This window comes from Sander lucioperca, chromosome 7 (genome assembly GCF_008315115.2).
Source record: "Sander lucioperca isolate FBNREF2018 chromosome 7, SLUC_FBN_1.2, whole genome shotgun sequence".
NCBI lineage: Eukaryota > Metazoa > Chordata > Actinopteri > Perciformes > Percidae > Sander > Sander lucioperca.
In genome coordinates, this window is record NC_050179.1 from 33,132,024 (window position 1) to 33,153,744 (window position 21,721).

A 21,721-nucleotide genomic window follows, 5' to 3' on the forward strand; every position below is an offset into this window, starting at 1 on the left:
TTCTTGGTCTAGAAGGCACCAATTTAAAAAAAAAAATTCACATTTATACTACATAAATGACCCAATTTAAAAATATATATTTATCTTTTCAGTGGTGAAATATCCCTTTAAAGCACCACACGGTGAGGCTGAACTTTGGAGTCTCAGCTGTAAGTCTGTGTGTGTTGTTGCAGAGTTGTTTGATTCACACAGATTCAGTCACAGCTTGGTTTCCAGACTCTGAGACAACTTCAACGAAACCAACCGACAAGACGTTAAACCTGGAGACAACAGCTTAACGTTAGGTATGTTCTCGCTGAAGATGAGTTGTAAAGATGGTCGTACTTTGGTACTTCTTCGATCAAACGCTCCTCAACTTGATCCATCGTTGTCCTTTTCACGAAACAAACAACTCCGAGCAAAACAATGGCGGTATAGAGGGACAGGAAAACTGGAAAAGCTACATGCCGGAAATAATGTATTAATCTGACCAATCACAGTCATTGCGGTCTGCGTCGCCTCGACGTGTAGTTACATTTTTCGAGAGGTGCACGTCAGGCTACGGCGTAGGGTCCGGCGTAGACGCAGAGTGGTCTGCGGGGGTACGCCGTCGATTCTATGCATGACCATAAAATGGCCTTAAAGCTCCACACGGTGAGGCTGAACTTTGGAATCTCAGCCATAGACTGTATATATACAGTCTATGATCTCAGCTGTATCTGTGTGTGTTATTGCAGAGTTGTTTGATTCACACAGATTCAGTCACAGCTTGGTTTCCAGACTCTGAGACAACTTCAACGAAACCAACCGACAAGACGTTAAACCTGGAGACAACAGCTTAACGTTAGGTATGTTCTCGCTGAAGATGAGTTGTAAAGATGGTCGTACTTTGGTACTTCTTCGATCAAACGCTCCTCAACTTGATCCATCGTTGTCCTTTTCACGAAACAAACAACTCCGAGCAAAACAATGGCGGTATAGAGGGACAGGAAAACTGGAAAAGCTACATGCCGGAAATAATGTATTAATCTGACCAATCACAATCGTTGCGGTCTGCGTCGCCTCGACGTGTAGTTACATTTTTCGAGAGGTGCACGTCAGGCTACGGCGTAGGGTCCGGCGTAGACGCAGAGTGGTCTGCGGGGGTACGCCGTCGATTCTATGCATGACCATAAAATGGCCTTAAAGCTCCACACGGTGAGGCTGAACTTTGGAATCTCAGCCATAGACTGTATATATACAGTCTATGATCTCAGCTGTATCTGTGTGTGTTATTGCAGAGTTGTTTGATTCACACAGATTCAGTCACAGCTTGGTTTCCAGACTCTGAGACAACTTCAACGAAACCAACCGACAAGACGTTAAACCTGGAGACAACAGCTTAACGTTAGGTATGTTCTCGCTGAAGATGCGTTGTAAAGATGGTCGTACTTTGGTACTTCTTCGATCAAACGCTCCTCAACTTGATCCATCGTTGTCCTTTTCACGAAACAAACAACTCCGAGCAAAACAATGGCGGTATAGAGGGACAGGAAAACTGGAAAAGCTACATGCCGGAAATAATGTATTAATCTGACCAATCACAGTCGTTGCGGTCTGCGTCGCCTCGACGTGTAGTTACATTTTTCGAGAGGTGCACGTCAGGCTACGGCGTAGGGTCCGGCGTAGACGCAGAGTGGTCTGCGGGGGTACGCCGTCGATTCTATGCATGACCATAAAATGGCCTTAAAGCTCCACACGGTGAGGCTGAACTTTGGAATCTCAGCCAGAGACTGTATATATACAGTCTATGATCTCAGCTGTATCTGTGTGTGTTATTGCAGAGTTGTTTGATTCACACAGATTCAGTCACAGCTTGGTTTCCAGACTCTGAGACAACTTCAACAAAACCAACCGACAAGACGTTAAACCTGGAGACAACAGCTTAACGTTAGGTATGTTCTCGCTGAACAGGAATTGGTTCACACACATAAGTTAGGCTAAGTAAAACTGGTGCAACTTTGGAGGTATGAAATGAGACGTGTTACATGTGGAATTTGAGCTTATATATCTAATGTGAGTAGCCTACAGAGGTCCACATAATGAAGTTTTTTTAGCCGTTTGTCTCACAGTAGAAGCAACTTTCTGTCTCTGTAAATGATTGATTCTTCTGTTGTGTTGAAGGTCCCAACGTTATCAGTGTAACGTTAGAATGTATGTAACTAAGTACATTTACTCAAGTAACGGAAAGTGGTATTCAGACCCTTTAGTGAAGTTAAAGTACTAATACCTCCCTCTAAAAAATACTCTGTTATAAGTAAAAATCCTGCATTGAAAAGTATGTAGCCTAAGTATTATCAGGAAAATGTACTTAAGTATTCAAAGTAAAAGTACTTAATACAGAAAAATGTCTTCTCTTTGTTTCGTATGCAAACCTTAATCTGTAAAGTAGCCCAACATAAGCTTTCAAATAACTGGAGTGGAGAAAAAAGAACAATGTATTCACTCTGTGATGTAGTGGAGTAAAAGTATAAAGTGGCATGTGGAGAAAGGAATTTCCTGCAAGAGGACCCCCACATTTTGAGTGTCAAACACTTAAAGCTTTAGTGCGTAACTTTTTGATATTAACGAATGTCCGTTACATTCAAGCCATTGCCAAATTAGTTACTAAATAGCTAATTAAGACTATCAGCTCCACCAAACTCTCTCTGTATTTCTCAGTATGGCTGTGTTCAGAAACTAGTCTTATCCAGCGAACTGTGTAGAGGAGGGGTGGTGCGCCATCACGGAGGGCTTGCATCATGTGGATGCGCTGACAGTTTTGTTGTCATTACTTAGAATTCCTCATGGGGGCAACAGAAACTACGCACTATAGCTTTAATTTCCTGCATTCTGATCATAGACTGTTAATATTAATGGACAAAGCATCCGGTTCGGCAAAGTGCTGCAAATGCGGAAGTGCTTTAAACCTGCATTCTATCTGAATTCCAGCAGGGGGCGACACGTGCGGTTGCAAAAGGAGGTCGGTTTCTGTAGAAGTCTATGAGAAAGTGACCCACTTCTCACTTGATTTATTACCTCAGTAAACATTTTCATAATGAGTTTATGGTCTCAATCGCTAGTTTTAAGTCTTCTGCAACACAGAATGATGTTCATTTTTTGAATTATGGTCTCGTTGATTTTAAAATCAATGATAAAGCAGGGGATGTTTTAGGTGGTGGCTATGATGTGATTGACAGTTCGCGGCCTGTCTTATATGTAATATAACTATGGGACAAAGATATATTTAAAACCTAGCGAAGCTAAATCTTACCTCAAATTATGTAGGCTGCAGTTGCATCCAGATTGCCGGTGAAAGTGTGTAACGTAACGTAGAGTGTAAGCAGCGTTGCCAACTCTCAGCTAACATCACAGTCAGATACCGCCCAACAGTCTATGGCTCCTCCCTCACTCCTCGTCTAAAATTGTCACATCCGCAACCAGGATGGCTGCGCCCGTAACGACAAACTCGACGACTCATAGCACATCTCCACAAACCAATGGGTGACGTCACACATGCTCGGTCCATTAATATTTATAGTCAATGATTCTGATGGATGTTTTTATGTGAAGGAAAACACAAAGTTCAGGAGGCAGGTGACAAATAAAAAAAAATATGATGGAATATAATACAGTAAGGGCTTTCACATTAGGGACCTGGGCCCGGATCCAAGTGCACTTGTCCAAGTCCAGTCCAGTTAATTTTATTAATTTGAACTCTACGTACCGTACCTGGGCACAGTTGGCCCAAGTCCACTAAAAAAGGTGTTCTTGAGTACAGTTCATGCGTACTCAGGTATGGTTCGCATCAGGTGTGAAAAGTCAAAGACGTTTTGATGCTGGTTATTTACTTGATGCAGTTTATCACTCTGCCCTAAGATTTATATTTGGTGATGGATTTAGTACCCACCACTGTCTCATGTAGTCGTGTAGGCTGGACTTTCTTGGCTCTAAGAAGGGAGCAACACTGCATTCTATTTATCTACAAAGCCTTGCTTAAAGCTAGCTGAATTATAAATCTTATCACTATGGCACTCGCACTAGTGACTCCTTGGTCCTAAATATTCCATTTGTTAGGACATAATTAGGCAAAACTGCATTTGAATATTATGCCCCATATAAATGGAATAGCCTGCAGTTTCTAATGAAATTCCATTTAATCACTTTAAATGTCTTCTTTATGAAGCCATGTATCCTGAATGTACATGTGCATTTTAAGTTTAACATTATGTAACTGTTTTATGTGTGTACTATGTATTGCAACTGTATAGCGCTGTGGGAGCGCCGTAACTATTTATACTTGCGCGTGGTGGTCGCGACACTAGTTGCAGTCTTCTCCTGAACAGAGGTGGCACAACTGAGGAAAGGCTACCGACTTTGCTATTTCTACGGACTAGAAGAAGAAGAAAAAGATAAACAATGGCGAAGAGAAGAAGAGAAGCACTTTGAATACTTCAGAATGTCTGCACAACGATTCGATGACCTACTTCGTCGGATCAAGCCTTTCATTCGCCATAAAAGAACTCATCTTAACCTAGTAAGTTTACAAGAGAGACTTGCAGTCACTCTGAGAGTCCTGGCATCCGGTTGCCCTCGAACTCGTCCATGCTTCCTGTTTCCGCTTTGTTGTGCGCCACTGAAAAAAATAGAGTGGTGTGGAATCCTGGCGTGCCCAGCAAGATCTACGTCATTTTGACGTCACATTGGTGCGCGACAGGTCGGGAACGGCGACTGTAAAGAGGCCATTACTATGCCTCTAGAGTCGGTTCTCGCTCCAGAGCTAATCACTGTCACTCTCTCACTTACCCTACCACACACTCCCCATGCACAGACACACAAATGCCTGCCATGCTATTAGATTGACGCACACACCAACACACAAGTATAAACTTCAGGCCACTTACGTAAAGCTCTGCGTGGAGCCACCGCAGGACCATCAATCAAGCTTTACTTAGAATTATGCATTAGCAGCACATTAACCTCAGGCAGCCAGCAGATATAATGGCTAGCTTGATAAGCAGTGGAGAAAAAAAACTAAATTAAAATAGCAAATTGCACGCGACAATCTACAAGCAGTGATTATAAAAGAGCCACCTACAGATATAGCTCCAACAAGGGCATTTCGGGAAAAGTTAAAAGACAGCTGACACAATTTTTTTAGGTTACAGATCTGACAAGCTGCCATACTTCCGGTGACATACTACTGTTCTACTGGCAAATTACCCTCTTTCAGTGTACAAATGGGCATCAGTATTGGTTTAAAGTGCTCATATTATGCTCATTTCCAGGTTCATAATTGTATTTTGAGGTTGTACCAGAATAGGTTTATTTGGTTTAATTTTCAAAAAACATCATATTTTTGTTGTACTGCACATTGCTGCAGCTCCTCTTTTCACCCTGTGTGTTGAGCTCTCTGTTTTAGCTACAGAGTGAGGCATCACACTTCTATCCCATCTCTGTTGGGAGTCGCACATGCGCAGTAGCTAGGTAAGGACTACTAGCTAGCTACTACTACTAGCTAGCTAGCAGCGGCGCTAGCAGCGGCGCTAGCAGCGGCGCTAGCAGCGGCGCTAGCAGCGGCGCTAGCAGACGAGGGACATGTAAGTAGTTATATACAATTTCTTTTGTAGATTAGGGTGAACTCATGTGTGTTGTAAGAGTGTTTTGCCATTGAGAACGAGGTGGCTAACCACTAGCGTAGTATTGGTTGCAAATAGAATGAAGTAATGCAGACTTTTTCTGTTAAAGTTTAATTAGGTCTCAGTTTGCTTCAAATAAAGTGCTAGTCAGATTGTCTAAAAGCACCATAACAAATATGTTTTGGCAGTACATCAATCTCACCCACTTTATAAAGTGATTATCCAGGTACATAGAACAGGAGGGGTTTAAACTCTTCTCGCAAGCTCTTTTTTCTTCTTCTACCAATCAACCGAGCTCTTGTGTGATGGCTGCAGGTTAACCCCGGGTTACATTGAAACAACTCATTTATATTTCCCATCACAGTCTCTGCCCTAAAAGTTGTATATTTATATAGACATTTCAATTTGTTCTGAATTAGAAATTATACAGCTAAATGAAAAACGCCAAACAACATACATGAAGCCACACAAATTGTGTTTTTTGGCATTTAAATGTGGAGAAAACCCTATTTTACATTTAGCTGATGCTTTTATCCAAAGCCACCTACATTTTACCATATGGATACAACCCAAAAATTGCAAGAATCCTACATCAAAAACGACATCAACTTCATAACGTATGCTGAACTGCTTCAAGTGCTGCATTTAGAGACAATAGGATAATCCACCATCTGCCATTATTAGGAAGGTATCCGTCCAGTCCGAGAGTTTTGGTTTCATTGTTTGGTCATATCTGTCTCAGGTAGTTTCATGCCGGTTCAGGATGGACAGGAAGCAGTGTTGTGTGAAGCTGTCGGTCCAGCCGTCCAGAGGGCTCATGGATGAGAAGTTTATCATCCTGGTCCAGAACGTCTTCCCTGGTTTCCAGCTGACGCTCCACGCCCTCTACAAGTGTGACGACGGACACAGCTGGGAGGCGTTTGCTCACCACGCCGCCAGCGCCATCGGGACTGTGAACGGTTACGTCTTATAATGCTTAAGGCCCATCCACACTAAGAACGATAACTATAACCATAACTATAACCATAACCATAACGATGTGAGCATCCACAATGCTGAGTGATAACATTCTGCAGACATCGACATCAAGCACGCACTGCACGCTCCAGCTGATAATAATACATACAGCAGACTTTGCAACGTACGATTACAGGAATGTCTGTAGTAATATCCTACGTATTTGTGAACATTTTATGAACCAAAAAACTCTTTGCGGCGGTCCCCGTGGCGCCGACACCGCTGCCTTCTCCAGGAAAGAGCGGCGCACACACAGAGCTCCATAGAGCCGGGGGGGGTGAGTGTATGATAATCACATCTAAAACACAAGATTCACTCTCTGTGGTTTCTCTGACACGAGAAATACTTTTAAAGTACTGATCTTTAAAAAAAACAAAAATACACAGAGCTAAAGGATCGTAGCCCCACGGGAGGGAAAAGTCTCGCCACCGACCACCTGTGTGAAACACATCTCTCTCTTCTGTAAACTCAGATGGATTTTGATTGGCTGCCAGTGTTTCTATCGTTCATCAAATGGCTCTGAAAGGGATCCCAGCGATATCGTTCTCCACTGTCACTGTCGTTATAGTTGTGGTGTGGACTCCGCCATCCACTTGAGTTAGAGCGATTTTTAAAACTATAGATCTATAGTTATCGTTATAGTTATCGTTCTTGGTGTGGACGGCCCTTTAGACCTTGAAAATTCAGAAAAGGGAAATCAGAAATGTTTGCAGGCATCATAAAAGTTTGTGAATAGCAGCAATCCACATTTTGTTACAGAATTGATTTAAAAGAATGAATATCCAAATAAGAAATTATTTTTCTTGCCTTTTACACTACAGTTTCAGAGGATCCCAGTCTGGGCGGGACATATTCTGGGGTTGAACCGATGGGTCTTCTGTGGAGCCTCAGACCAGTTCCAGGCAGCAAACCTTGGCTCAGGTAGGTCAATAAGATGATAGCAATGAATACTGAATCAGTGTCAGAATCGCCTCTTTCCCATCATCCCTCAGGATGAGGAAGATGAACGTCCGGACTCCCATGGTGGTCACAATCTCGGTGTACCCGGGCCACCAGACCGAGGGCTTCCTGGATCAGGTGTCATTGGCCGGTGTGGTGGTGGAGCGCTGGTACATGGCACCTGGTGTCCGCAGGATCCCGATTACAGAGGCCGGACTCACTGCGACCCTCTTCCTGCCCCCAGGTAGGACCAGGGGAGAGTCGGGAGGGATGTTTCTGGATGGAGCTCAGGTGTGACATTAGGCTTGTTCACGATGAGCCAGGCCTGCGCAGAGTCGATCACCGGCGATCGCCGCCCAATGCATGCTGGTTAGATTTGTGTCCGACTTTATCCCATTTTGCTCTGACGTCATGCACACGTGGGCAGCGGTAACCTCACGAGATCAGAGAGTCAGAGAGACTAAATCCGTTCAGATTAGGGATCATCTACAGCCTTTTGTTTATTAACAGAAATCAGAAAGCCTTTATTGTCATTGCATAGGAATACAACTAAATTAGTTGTAACGCATTCCAACATAAAAACACAAGACAAAGGACAACATTGCATGTAGAGTATTTTGACAGCTACTCTGTCTTAATAAAAACTTCTGGAGACTGTGTACAAGCCAGTATATGGGTCTGATGACATCTTATTAAATCGGAATCAGACCTAACAGGATGTGAGTGTTTCTGTGATTTCATGTTCGGCCTGAAGGCTGCTGGAAATGGCTGAAAACTGTCCGACTTGACAGCAGATTTTTGTCACAGCCCACTGCTGCTGCCGCCTGCTCTCATCCACTTTACAGGCGAGGCGTAGCTCATCTCGAACAAGCCTATTCATGTGACATGGATGACCATTAACCATGAAAACTAACCAAGTTCAGCATGAGTTAGTTGTGACTGTTAGAATAAACAAGGGTTCGGGTAGTGAAATACTGCAAGACCTATCTCCACAGCGCTGTGGAGTAAGGTCTGGCTACACACATACATTCTGGGATAAGGGAAAAAAAACCACTTGGGTTGTTTGTATTTCTTTAAACCAATCACAATCGTCTTGGGCGGTGTTAAGCTCCGGATGCAGCGACGTGGCTCTGCAAAATAGTTTCTGGTGGAACATTTGCACCCCGCAAAAGAAGACGCCACATACAATATTAACTGTTCACTATGAGCTATTTAAATGAGCTGGATACATGGTTAAACCTCATTGTCTCTTACCAATGTATCACCATGTGTACTTCGTCCACAGCAATCCCACCAATCGGTCCCAAAACATTCTAGTTAGAGAGTAAATGCCGTAAACACATTCTTTGTAAATCTTTACAATTATTCCCTGAAAGAACCAAGCAGGCCTGCCTTGTTGCACAATCCAGGCTTTATCCTGGTAATGTATTTCCATTGAGCCAGACTAGGGTTAGGTTTATAGGCTTATGTTTCCATCAGATGTAATCCCAGAGAACATGAGAAATGAACAATATAAACTGTAAACTGTGAACTGTTTTTGGTGATTTCATGTCTCTGAAGGACCGGGACCTTTCCCTGGCCTCCTGGACCTGTGGGGGGGTGGAGCGAAGTTGGTGGAGTACCGCTCAGCGCTGCTGGCCTCTCGCGGTTTCGCCTCCCTGGCCCTCGACTACCTGACACCAAAAGTCACCATAGAAACCGGGAAGATGGTGGACAACCAGTACTTTGAGGTAAACCCCATGAGTGTCTAGATCACAACACAATCAGCGTTTATTTAAAGATCCCAAAACAAGTTAGCAAATAGCCACATCCAGCAGACACAGCTGCAACATGAGCTTCCTGTTGCAGCCGTGCGTTTGTATCCACCTGATGGACGTAATATTCACTCAATAAGAGTCTGCACATTTCTGCCAAAGCAAAGTTACAGTATTTATAGTCTATGTCCACGATGTTCCACTTCCGGGATTGCTTCAGTGCCGCAGGAAATTTCGCCGGATGCATGTCTTTTCGCCGATTTCCGTTACCCTCCGCTTTCTTTGTGTTGGCGTTCTAAACTCCGGTGGATTTATGAGGACTATGGTTAACTGCTCCTCAGATCTTTGCAGGGTAAATCCAGACAGCTATCCTGGACCGTAGTGATGCCGGCAGCGCAGACCAATTGGCCAGATCCATTTGAACTACTTAAAGGACAATTCCGGCGCAAAACGAACCTAGGGGTTATTAACAGATGTGTACCCACTCTGTCACTCTCTGGGACATGTTTTCATGCTAATCAAATGTGTTTGTAGCTTGAAAGATGCTAGCGCGGACCGCTGATTAGCTTACAACACTAGTATTCAGGGCACAGGGAAAGTAAAAACAAATCGCTATTTATACCACTAAAAAGGCTCAAAATATCACCATACTTCAACGGTAGCATAATGAGGGTCCCTAAATGTTAACCGAAGCATTGAGAACTGTGTAAGTGTACAGACAGTTTATTGAACAAAGAGCTGCGGGAGCTCCAGTAAAGGGCTACGAGAGAGAGAGAGCTACCGGTAGTCAATGCCGTAACACAGCCTCGTACTTCAGGAAACTGGTGGTGTACCTGCGGACATTGTGAAGCTATGGCCACCGAACAGGAGTGTCTGTGTTGCACGGAGTGGGACCTGTTGTGTCGCGATGCTCAAGAGACGCAGTGTTTTGTACAGTCTGATGATTTCCCCTCTCTGATAAACAGGGCTGTACTTGAAACTTTTTTCCATGTCCCGAAAATAAATTGGAGAACGGAGGGACCAGATGGACAGTTATCCACTGAGTACACTAGACAAGTTATGCAGAGTGTGATTATTTCAGATATATTGAGCAAATTGCTTTTGATTGTAGTTTGCAGTGCCAGCTGTAAGTCAAGACTGGTTTCCAAGACGGCGGCGGCATGTAAACATGAACACGAGTGTCTTTATAATCTATCTTTTCAATAAACTGCCTGTACACTTACAAAGTTCTCAATGCTTCGGTTAACATATAGGAACCCTAATCAGCGGTCCGCGCTAGCGTCTTTCAAGCTACAAACACATTCAATTAGCATGAAAACATGTCCCAGAGAGCGACAGAGTGGGTACACATCTGTTAATAACCCCTAGGTTCGTTTTGCGCAGGAATTGTCCTTTAATATAGTTTCATTGACAACTCGCTGTAGGGACGCATGTATGGTGATGCCCAAATATGTAATTTTGCTTTGGGTTGGTATTGTAACACTAATGGCTGAAAATAAAAAATAAGAAAAAAAATAAGATTACATTTATTCCAGTTAATTTTATAGCCGGAGATTGAGCCAAATTCGTTTGAAAATCTTAAGAATTTTTGGAATAGAGTCCTCAAGATCAGCAATGTACAACAAAATATCGTCTACAAATAATGATATTGAGCTGCTACTGGATTTAATCTGGACATTACAGATTTTATTTTGCCTTATGGCTTGGGCTAATGGTTCAAGAGAGATTGCAAATAGCATGGGGGAGAGCAGACATCCGCTTAATGGGAAATGGCTGAGAGTGCAATCCATTGGTTGAGACTATGGCCGTGGGATTCGCATATAAAGTATGCACCATGTCAATGATTTTAGCCCCCAAACTAAGCCTCTCCATTACTTGCCACAAGTAGTTCCACTCTAGGCGGTGGAAAGCCTTTTCCGCATCCAGTGATAAAACTGCTGCCGTTCTTGGAAGGTTTTTGGCTTCTTCTATTACATGAAATAGTCTGCGTACATTGTCTGCAGCATGACGCTTTGGTATAAAACCTGACTGGTCGGGGTGGACTAGCTTCTCGATAAAGCGCTCTAAGCGGAGAGCCAGGACTTTGGAATAAAGCTTAATATCAGTCCCAATGAGGCTGATGGGCCTGAAATTTGAGCGATCCGTAAGATCTTTGCCCTTCTTTGGCATAACGGAAATCAGCGCAGTGTTGGTTTGTTGGTAGAAAGTACCCTTCTCTATGGCTGAAGTTAAAGCTCGTAAGATGGTAGGTCCTAATATGTCAAAATACTGTAGAAGAAGTTCTGATGGAATTCCATCCAACCCTGGCATTTTCTCTTTTTTAACTGTTTTTAATGCTGATTTAAGTTCCCCCAACGTTATAGGCTGATCCAGTTCTTCTGCCTCCTCTGGGTCAAGAAGAGGCAGGTTTAGTTCTTTTAGGAACTTCTGGCACTGTGTCGCATCTGGGTTTACAGTTTTTGACGTCACACACACATAAACAACAATGGCGACCCCTGTTGATGCTGTACAGACCCCGGTGATTAATAGAAATAAATAGACATAAATAGGCAACGTAAAGTAATTCCGCACATTGTAATCAAAACAATACACATACGATTGTGTACTACTACAGGTTATGTTTATTAAATGAAGCCCAAAATATGTCACCGACTAGAAATCGCTAGTATCAGCTAGCGCTAGCTAACGTCAACGTTAGGTAGCCGCTAGCTAACGTTAACATTAGCTTGTCGTGACTTTACCTGGAACACTATAAGTCGTGAGTCGTGACTTGAAGTCGTAACTTACGGGCTAAAAATTGTGTCTGGAACGCAGCATTAGTACCGACCATGCCAATTGTGATTGGTTTAAAGGAATGCCAATAAACCAGAGCACATTTTTCTCCCAGCTGGAATGCTGTGTGGACTAGCCAGACCCTCCTCCGCAGCGCCTTGGAGTATTGTCTGGCGATGCGAGACTAAAGTATTTACAGCCTTTCCTGATCCTCTGAGGCCCAGTGTTTGGCTAAGCAGCAACACGTTTCACCTCTAACCACAGTCCTTGGCTCTGAAGAGTATATCTTCAGATCCAAGGACTTTGATGAAAAAAATATTGCTGCTTGTGTTGGCTTAAAGTCTTTGCTGCAGACACCAGCGTGTGTGTTATCTGTGTGTTTATGTGGCAGTAAACCCATAAGAAACTGGTTCAGAGGTTAATTTACCTTTACAGACTAGAGACCGCTCTAGTGGCGAAATTAAGTTTTTAAGGAGTTTTTCTTGGTGTAAAATAAATCTGATATCACACTAGTATTATTATTATTACATCTCTACTTTCATATAATGTCAGATTATTTAAAAAATGTAACACAGGGCCTGACCCCTCCAAGGCTTTGATGAAAATCCATAAAATCTTAAAGCTACATTGTGTAAGAATTTCTCCCATCTAGCGGTGAAATTGTATATGACAACCAAATGAATATTACTTTCTAGCCTAAACTTTGAATTTACACAAATAGGCAGAATTACCTTTCGAGAAGAACGCAGGCAACTTCGGTGTCCCTTTTAAAATCCTCGCTCCTTATGATCTCTTTCCATCTTGGAAAAGCCACTCCAATATTAACTTTGGTCTTTGCCTGTCGCGTTGTCGTTTTAAAATTCTCTTTTGAACTTCCTAGGCGACTCCGTTATCTTATCCCCCTCCTTCCCTGGCATTCGTCACGGTGCCACTGAGTGTAAAAGCGCGAAAGGTGGAGATATATCCCTCTTTGGGTAATGTATTTTAAAGATGGAGGCGCAACATGGTGGCCGTCATTCGAGCGAGTTGCTCGTATGTATTCTGAATGATTCTGAATGGCAGATTCTACGCGTAGGAGAATACTTTGATTAGGTGGTGGAAGTAAAAACACATGAATGAGCACATATTTGTGAAAGAACAAAGGGGTTTTTGCTAAGAATCAACTCAAAAAATTACACAATGGAGCTTTAAAATCAACGATTAAACTCAATGGTGTAACATAGTCATAACTGTTAACTAGGTTAGGCAGCAGCAGCAGTTTTGATTGGCTGGAGGCAGGAGAGGTTTTGGACTTTGTCTCTGAACAGAGAGGACACTATTGTCCAGCTGTGTCAGTTAAAGTTAATTTTACTCATACAGCCAAAAATCACCATTCAAAAATTTGCCTCAGAGGGCTTGACACCCTCAATCATTAGACCCTCAATTCAGATAAAGAAAAACCCCACAGACAAAATAGAGACAAAACTTCATGAAAAACTACACAGGAGGGATCCCTCTTCCAGGACAGGCGTATTTTTTCAAGATTTAAATAAGACAAAGATAACCGAACTGGGAGTTGCTTAAAACATAATTTCACAATTTTAGTCGCCTGAGAGGAAAGCTATGAATCAAAGATTATATGTATTGCCAATTAAAAAGATTTCAGGTTTGAGTTGGTAGTTAGTATAGCTGTCAGAAGCTTTGTGACATCCAACACTGACTATACGATAAAAGGATGTAGACCACAAGAAATGTAGAAAGAAGCACAAATAGTGAGGGCAATCTTATCTGATATGCATGTTAATGTAGAGCATGAAAATCTACTAAAATGTTTAACTGAAACAAATCGCAATTCCATCAACAACGACTGCAGAGGGCCTATAAAGTCCTGGAGCAGCATCCTCAGATCCTCAGCAGCAGGATCGCCATAATCGGTCTTTCCCTCGGCACCTGTATCACCTTTAAAATGGCTGTTTACTCCCAAGTTGCAAAGGTAAGACGGCTATAACTGAAAGTTACTTTACTTTTGGTACTGTTAGATCTTTCTTTTCCATTAAAATGAATTCAGTTTCTGGTGTCAGCCAATCATCATGTATAAATAATGTATGTCTATTTAAAGTGTGTGTGTGTGTGTGTGTGTGTGTGTGTGTGTGCGTGCGTGCGTGTGCACGTGTGTTGTGTGGTTGTCGTCTTCCAGCTCAGGTGTATAGTGTGTATTAATGGGAGTCATGTGCAGCCAATTGACGGATCTGTGGAACAAATACTGAGTTTCTTTAACAAGTAAGTTCATCTGCCTTTAGTTACTTTAGATTACTTAGATTTGTCCAACTACTTAACTACAACTGATCAGAATGAACCTATGATTTTAATGACCCCATGATCTGTCCTCTAACACCACCCTCAGGAAAAACTTCTTTTATTTGTCCAATCAGAAACGCTGAGAAGAATCGCTTCAACAATGAGAACCAGGTGATCTGCCGCGATCTGCTGCTGCCCATCCCCACCGACCCCTCACTCAAAGTGGATGTGAGTACCACCAGACAGACTACCTCCTGATACAGTTCATTTTCTATTCTGTCACTGTGTTTTTGGTCTAAAAAGCAAGTGTCTTTTGTCTCTTTGTTATTTTTTGCCTTTATTTGATACTACAATATTTTACAGCAAGAACTAAACCGTGAACGTTGCAGCTACCACTTAACCACTCAACTACCAGGGCGCCCCATCATTTCTTTTTTTTTTTTTTTTTTTTACAACCAAACAGGTGAACAACTTGTCCTGTAGTTTCTCTGTGGAAGTTATTTGTGAATTTTTGACACTGCAATGTTGGTGATTTTTGCATTCTTTTATTTTCGTTTACGAAAAAAATTAGAAACATAACATAATAATTCTACAGGTGATGGTAGGTGTAAAAACATGTTGAGGTTAAAAAACAAATAATTCTGCTCTGGTCTTTCACAGAGATACATTTGCTTCTCAGTTAAGCCAGTTATTTAATTTGTTTCAAGATACAGAACACATTTGGGAATTGTACGTGTGCACGATCAGAACTTCAGGCTAACTTTTTACATTAGTTGCACCAGCACATCATTCTGGTGCCCCCAAAGATTGATGGAAAGATTTAAAAGAATGATACAATAAATCCAATAAATAAAGAAAAGCTGAAACGCTGCTGCTGCTGTTTGTCTCTGAGCAGGTGGGACAACTCCAGTGTCCTCTGTTGCTGGTTGTAGGTGAGGATGATCAGAACTGGCCCGCCCACGAGTCTGCAATGGACGTGAGTTTACGGACATGATGACACCTGGTGTGAAAAACAAGCTCGGTCACAAACTTTTAAATAGTGATGTACATATTTACAAATGCTACGGAGCCCTGGAAGTCAAATGCATGATTATTTTATAATAATCGCAGCAAAAACTAACCTAGGGGTTATTAACAGATGTGTACCCACTCTGTCACTCTCTGGGACATGTTTTCATGCTAATCAAATGAGTTTGGAGCTTGAAAAGACCCTAGCGCGGACCGCTGATTAGCTTACAACGCTAGTATTCGGGGCACAGGGAACGTAAAAACGAATCGCTATTTATACCACTAAAAAGGCTCAAAATATCACCATACTTCAACGGTAGCATAATGAGGGTCCCTAAATGTTAACCGAAGCATTGAGAACTTTGTAAGTGTACAGACAGTTTATTGAAAAGATAGATCATAAAGACACTCGTGTTCATGTTTACATGCCGCCGCCGTCTTGGAAACCAGTCTTGACTTACAGCTGGCAATGCAAACTAAAATCAAAAGCAATTTGCTCAATATATCTGAAATAATCACACTCTGCATAACTTGTCTAGTGTACTTACTCAGTGGATAACTGTCCATCTGGTCCCTCCGGTCTGGGTCGCCGAAAAAGTTTCAAGTACAGCCCTGTTTATCAGAGAGGGGAAATCTTCAGACTGTACAAAACACTGCGTCTCTTGAGCATCGCGACGCAACAGGTCCCACTCCGTGCAACACAGACACTCCTGTTCGGTGGCCATAGCTTCACAATGTCCGCAGGTACACCACCAGTTTCCTGAAGCACGAGGCTGTGTTGCAGCATTGACTACCGGTAGCTCTCTCTCTCTCGTAGCCCTTTCACGGAGCTCCCGCAGCTCTTCGTTCAATAAACTGTCTGTACACTTACAAAGTTCTCAATGCTTCGGTTAACATTTAGGGACCCTCATTATGCTACCGTTGAAGTGTGGTGATATTTTGAGCCTTTTTAGTGGTATAAATAGCGACTTGTTTTTACATTCCCTGTGCCCCGAATACTAGCGTTGTAAGCTAAATCAAGCTCCAAACTCATTCAATTAGCATGAAAACATGTCCCAGAGAGCGACAGAGTGGGTACACATCTGTTAATAACCCCTAGGTTCGTTTTGCGCCGGAATTGTCCTTTAAAGTTAGGTTTAGGGGTTGAAGGTCATCTTGTAGCTGTTCACGAGGCCTTCAGAGAAGCAGGAGACATGGTCTCTGTGCCGTGATGACAGCTCTTGGAGAATTAAAGTTTGATTCAAATGATTCCACCTCGCAGCGCTACACTTATATTAGAAAAGTAGGCTACTACGTCTTACAAAGCTCTGAGATCAGGGTTTTTTTTACCTCCTGTTTTTGCAGATAAAGGAGATGATGGAGCGGGCGGGGAACAGCCACCTGCTGACTCTCCTGTCGTACCCCGACGCTGGTCACCTGATCGAGCCTCCGTTCACGCCCTTCGCCAAAGCCAGCTCCTTCAGAGATGTCTCCTCACGTCAGATGCGTAGGTTCACCTTTAGGGCTCCTGCACGCTGCCTGCGTGGCGTGAGTGTGGCGTGAGCGTGGCGTTTCTGTTGCGTGTCAGTTGCGTGGCGGCTGCGTGATGTTTTCTGTCTTTGCACACCAGAAACGTGTCTGACACGGCGCTGCTGCTGCTAACCTTGTCTGTACACATGTATGTTTCCCATTTCCACTGCACTCAAGCAGTAGTATACTTCGTGTTAAACATAAGTATATACTGATTTAATGACAGCAAAGACAACGTCGGCAGTATTGACGGCAAAACAGGCTACAGAATATTTTGTTCTGTATTCATAGTTTTCAGTCACGTGAATATATATATATATATATATATATATATATATATATATATAAACTGCAAGTTAGGCACATTTGACCAATATACAGCACCCACTGCTGTGTTTCAATGTGTTTCAAGTATAATTATTTCAACTAATGTTAGCTATAGCGCTAGCTAGCTAGCTACACTCAATCATAACATGATGTCGTAACTTTCACCACTGCTCGTTTCATAAAGGGCCCGGCAAAAAATTTTGTTTTTGTGTACGTTGTATAATGTGTCAGTCTACTAGCGTGGTACAGTTGTAGATCCTGACTCCCAGTGTAATTCTGTTTCCTGTTGTTCTAGCTTGTTTAGCTAATGTGATCTGTGTTTTCACCTGTTTCAGTCTGCCTTGCTTGCTTGTGCTCACGTGTCCTGTTACCCCTGCCTGCCTGCTTGCTTGCTTGCCTGCTTCTCTCTGGATTCAAGGAAGTTTGCCACGTTTTGGAATTGTTTGTTGGACTCTGGAGGACGCCATTACCACATGGTCGACGCCACAAACAAGAGACACTGATTCACTGGGCACGCTCTTGAGAGTGCACTGCACCCACCACTCACCACTGGATCCCCTGGACACGACACCCCCTTGCCTCTTGCACTATTCACTGTATATATTTATCTTTATTAAATCACTTAAACGTATTTCCTGTGTCACGTCTGCTTTTGGGTCCAACCTCCAGTGCCGTTCCGTAACACTATAATTCGTTCAAGGAGGTGATAAGCAGACAGCAAAGCTAGCTAGTTGGTAATTTGTCTACTTCCACTTTATAAACAGCTAACGTTACGTCCCTGCCGGAGCTGTGAACTAATTTAGCGATGTTTAGCTACATAACGTTAGCAATATATCTTGTGTAGAATACAGGACCGGCAGGGCAGAGGGAAGTGTCAAGGAGCAGAGTATAGGCTTGTCTCTCTTTGGTTTGTGCATCCAGTTCAACAACAACTATCTGATATTTTAGGCTACAGTGTTGTAAAAGCTGAGCCGACTCATTCACGGACAGGGGAGGGCAGCTTCTTTTTGCCCTCCAAGTGGGCGTTCCCATAGTGCTGTGACGTCACGTAAAAACTATCAATTGACAGGTGCAATATTTGAAAATCGATAATTATTATTATTTTTTTTTTTAAATTACATTTATATCTGCATTTATGTCAAAACCTACAGACTTTCAAACATCAACATGTCATACATTAATATTTATTTGTGTCAAAATTACATATAAACATCTTTTCGTATTCTATTTTGCCTGGAAATGCTCCCGACACGCTTGCGTCGCGTGAAAAATAGGCGTCGGTCCTTTTTCTAGCATGCATGTGTTTTCGGCCGTGCCTGAGACGTGCGTGTCATGCAGGCAGTGTGCAAGCTCTAACCTGTTAACATGGGAGCCGAAATAAAAACGGACACGCCACGCAAGCGGGTGTACAGGAGCTCTTAGACCGGGAAGCTTCATTTCTGAATCATTCAAAGTTAAAGTGCCAAAATCAGGACTTGGTTTTTGACTGCTGTGTCTGTTTCCTGTTGTCTTTACAGTGGTAGTGCTGTGGGGCGGGGAGACAGCGGGACATTCTCGAGCTCAGGAAGACGCCTGGAGGAAGATGCTGGTCTTTCTGAGGGCGAATCTGTACGGCGGTGCAAACACTGATGCGACTTCATTTTCCAACCTGTAACCAAGGCGACAGCTAATGATCAAAGAGTCTATATGGGAAGAGCTACTTCAGGAGTCTTTGTTTCAGGGAGTTAAAGTCCCGTTAATTAATCCCCATAGATGATGTAACAGGTTGACAGTTGACAGCTTTAAAGGACATGACATTTTCCTGAGTTAATCATCAATCAAAAGATGAATTACTGCGTTTGAAAATATCATGATGAAGACAAAGCAGCTTGATTTATATAGCACATATCAAACACAAAGGCAATTCAAAGTGCATTACATATTGACAAAGAACACACTAAGTATTTGTTCAACTTTGTTTTTCAGACACAAAGTTGAATTAATTAAAACTGGTGGCCATAACTTAAACATACAAGTTCATTATATCATCTGGGAGAGTCCTGTGTTTCTGTGTTAAGTACTATTGAGGGTATTGTTGTTTAAAGAAATGGATACAGATTAGGGAAAAACCCTTCCAGATCCTGAACCAGCGGCTGCTCCAACATTCGCTCCCTGCTGCAGCTCACATCCAGTTCAAGACTCTGGTGTTTGCCTATAAGGCATTGAAAGGAACCCCTCCTTCTGGGGCCGGCCCTAGGACTTTGGTGGCCCTGAACAGGATTTTGTTTGTGGTGGCCCCAAAACACTGCCAGCACCACCAAGAAAATATGGAAAAGGCAGGCATAAAGGGAACACTACAAAAGGGTTAGCTATTGTACAAACGAGGTATAAAGCGGAATAATTAACATACCTTCTGAGTTCTTTGTTGTACATTACAAGTTCTAATGAATCTCATTGGAAAAAGTCAAAAACTTTAAGTCAATTCTACACAACAACAAATGACATATTCAATTCACAAACAAAAAGATTAAAGGTACACTATGAGTTCCTGCATGGTTTCAGTGCGATTTCATTTTTGTCTGAAATATAAGGCATCTTTCCTTGATCCGCTAGCTGCCTGCCCCCTGAATACACTCTGATAAAGCTTGGTCTCGGGAGACAACACAGGGGTCGTAAACGTCCACCAAACACTAGGGGCACAGGCTGTGCAACAAAATACAACAAACCACGTTCCAGCAGCTATTCTCAGATACAGCTCACGCTACTCAATCAACTCTGCTCGCTTTTTTGTCTTAGCAAGATTTATAGAAAATGCATGGCATCTAATACAGACAGCACTGTATCCAACATAAGTCTTTTTTTGTAATATAATTTAAATCTTTTGAAATGACGTCATGATTATGTCTTTATAAACAAATCAATAAATCCAAAAAGGTAATAACTATCTATTGTTCATGCATATTGCCCATGTGCATGTTCAAATAAGCCCATTGGGTTCTCTGCCTCTCCCTGCTCTGTACTTTGTCATGGGTTTTATTTGTCATTTTAAATTGTGCAAAATAAAGACGAATCTAAATTATAACAATGAAATAGCTACATATGTGCAAACATGGCTGTTGATGTGTCTTCATCTTTGTACTATATGTGTAATTGTTGTCTAGCTCCGTGTGTATTTGTTTCTTCTTTTGAGCGGAGCTGCCCGGGATTGCTAAATGAATTTCAGTGTGATATATATCGTATATATGAAGACATACTTAAGACTACGTGTTCTCTAAAGAATAGATAAACTTAGCACAAAAAGTAAGGAAATTTGTGTTTGGTAGATTATTTCTCTGTGGTAACAATGCTTTTTGGCAATAAATCTTATACCGTTTGAAAGCCTGTTTAGTTCCCTTACAAATGGTGCCCCATTTGTAAGGAACATGCATTTGTGGGATGAGCAGCAGCGCTGAGTATGTGGGTTGCGCCCATGAAAAATTTGCCAAATCTTCTCTGCCAATGCCAAACAGCTTATTCTGCTATTGACTTGTTTGGTGTTTGGTGGATTGGATGATTGGAGTTTGAAGTAACAAGACATATTGGCAATTTAACAATTTATTCATTTCACAAACAGGAGCCTCAGTAGTGTGTGGAAGAACCATACACAGCCACAACAGCCTGGCACCTCCTCCTCATGCTGGTCACCAGCCTGGTCACACACAGCTGTGGGATGGCATCCCATTCTTCAACCAGCATTTGTCGCAAGTCAGCCAACGTGGTGGTGTTGGTCACTCTGGCACGAACAGCATGCCCAAGCTGATCCCACAAGTTGAATGTTCAATGGGATTGAGGTCAGGACTGCTGGCAGGCCATTCCATCCTCTCCACTCCCACATTCTGGAGGTAGTCTCTGATAAACCCCGCCCTGTCGGGGGCAAGCCTTGTCATCTTGGAGGATAGAGTTCGGTCCCAGACTGTGGAGATATGGGATTGCCACTGGTTTCAAAATCTCATCTCTATATCTCTCTGATTGGCAGCACCTGGGGGTACCAGAAGCTCAAAACAAGTGTCAATAGCAACAGCAAAATAACGCAATGGCAGAGAAGATATGGCAAATTTTTCATGGCCGCAACCCACATACTCAGCGCTGCTGCTCACCCCACAAAGACATGTTCCTTACAAATGGGGCACCATTTGAAAGGGAACTAAACAGGCTTTCTAACGGTATAAGATTTATTGCCAAAAAGCATTTGTACCACAGAGAAATAATCTACCAAACACAAATTTCCATAAAAGAAAAGATACTAAATAAAAAATCCACATGAATGTACTAAAAGATGTATAAGCATGAGACGCTTGCAGTGACAGGGCAGGTAAGGTGCTCTATGGTAAGGTGCTCTATGAGAGTGTGTGTCATGGTGGTAGTGCAAATAAGTCTAGAGACCAGCATTAAATATGGACAATATAACAGAATAATATAGACATAGTAATATAAAAACTATAGCAGTGCAAGGATAAAGTTTAA

General features: G+C 42.5%; 1 protein-coding gene across 11 annotated transcripts; it reads left to right on the forward strand.

The window, feature by feature from the left end:
- Window positions 1–106: 106 nt before the first annotated feature.
- On the forward strand, window positions 107–19,853 carry LOC116036280 (acyl-coenzyme A thioesterase 3-like). 11 transcript variants are annotated; one of them, XM_036003154.1, is made up of 12 exons: window positions 1,052–1,370; window positions 1,822–1,913; window positions 6,383–6,595; window positions 7,475–7,574; window positions 7,646–7,836; window positions 9,153–9,322; window positions 13,971–14,090; window positions 14,295–14,377; window positions 14,530–14,623; window positions 15,291–15,371; window positions 16,748–16,889; window positions 18,757–18,922. In XM_036003154.1, exons 3-12 carry the CDS (start codon window positions 6,400–6,402, stop codon window positions 18,891–18,893), a joined length of 1,314 nt encoding a protein of 437 aa, XP_035859047.1. In that variant the 5' UTR covers window positions 1,052–1,370; window positions 1,822–1,913; window positions 6,383–6,399; the 3' UTR covers window positions 18,894–18,922. The 11 variants fall into 11 exon arrangements, with proteins under 11 accessions (XP_035859048.1, XP_035859045.1, XP_031135637.1 ...); XM_031279776.2 differs by having other exon boundaries at window positions 1,055–1,370; window positions 6,379–6,595; window positions 18,757–19,853; XM_036003155.1 differs by lacking the exons at window positions 1,052–1,370; window positions 1,822–1,913 and adding an exon at window positions 107–290 and having other exon boundaries at window positions 6,394–6,595.
- The last annotated feature ends 1,868 nt before the right edge of the window (window positions 19,854–21,721 follow it).

Excerpts from the sequence above, each read along its gene's own strand:
- LOC116036280 (XM_036003155.1), top strand. The coding sequence starts at position 6,400 with ATGGACAGGAAGCAGTGTTGTGTGAAGCTGTCGGTCCAGCCGTCCAGA. Across the intron at positions 6,596-7,474 it reads CGCCATCGGGACTGTGAACG|TTTCAGAGGATCCCAGTCTG; the intron begins GTTACGTCTTAT and ends TTTACACTACAG. Across the intron at positions 9,323-13,970 it reads TGGACAACCAGTACTTTGAG|AGGGCCTATAAAGTCCTGGA; the intron begins GTAAACCCCATG and ends CAACGACTGCAG.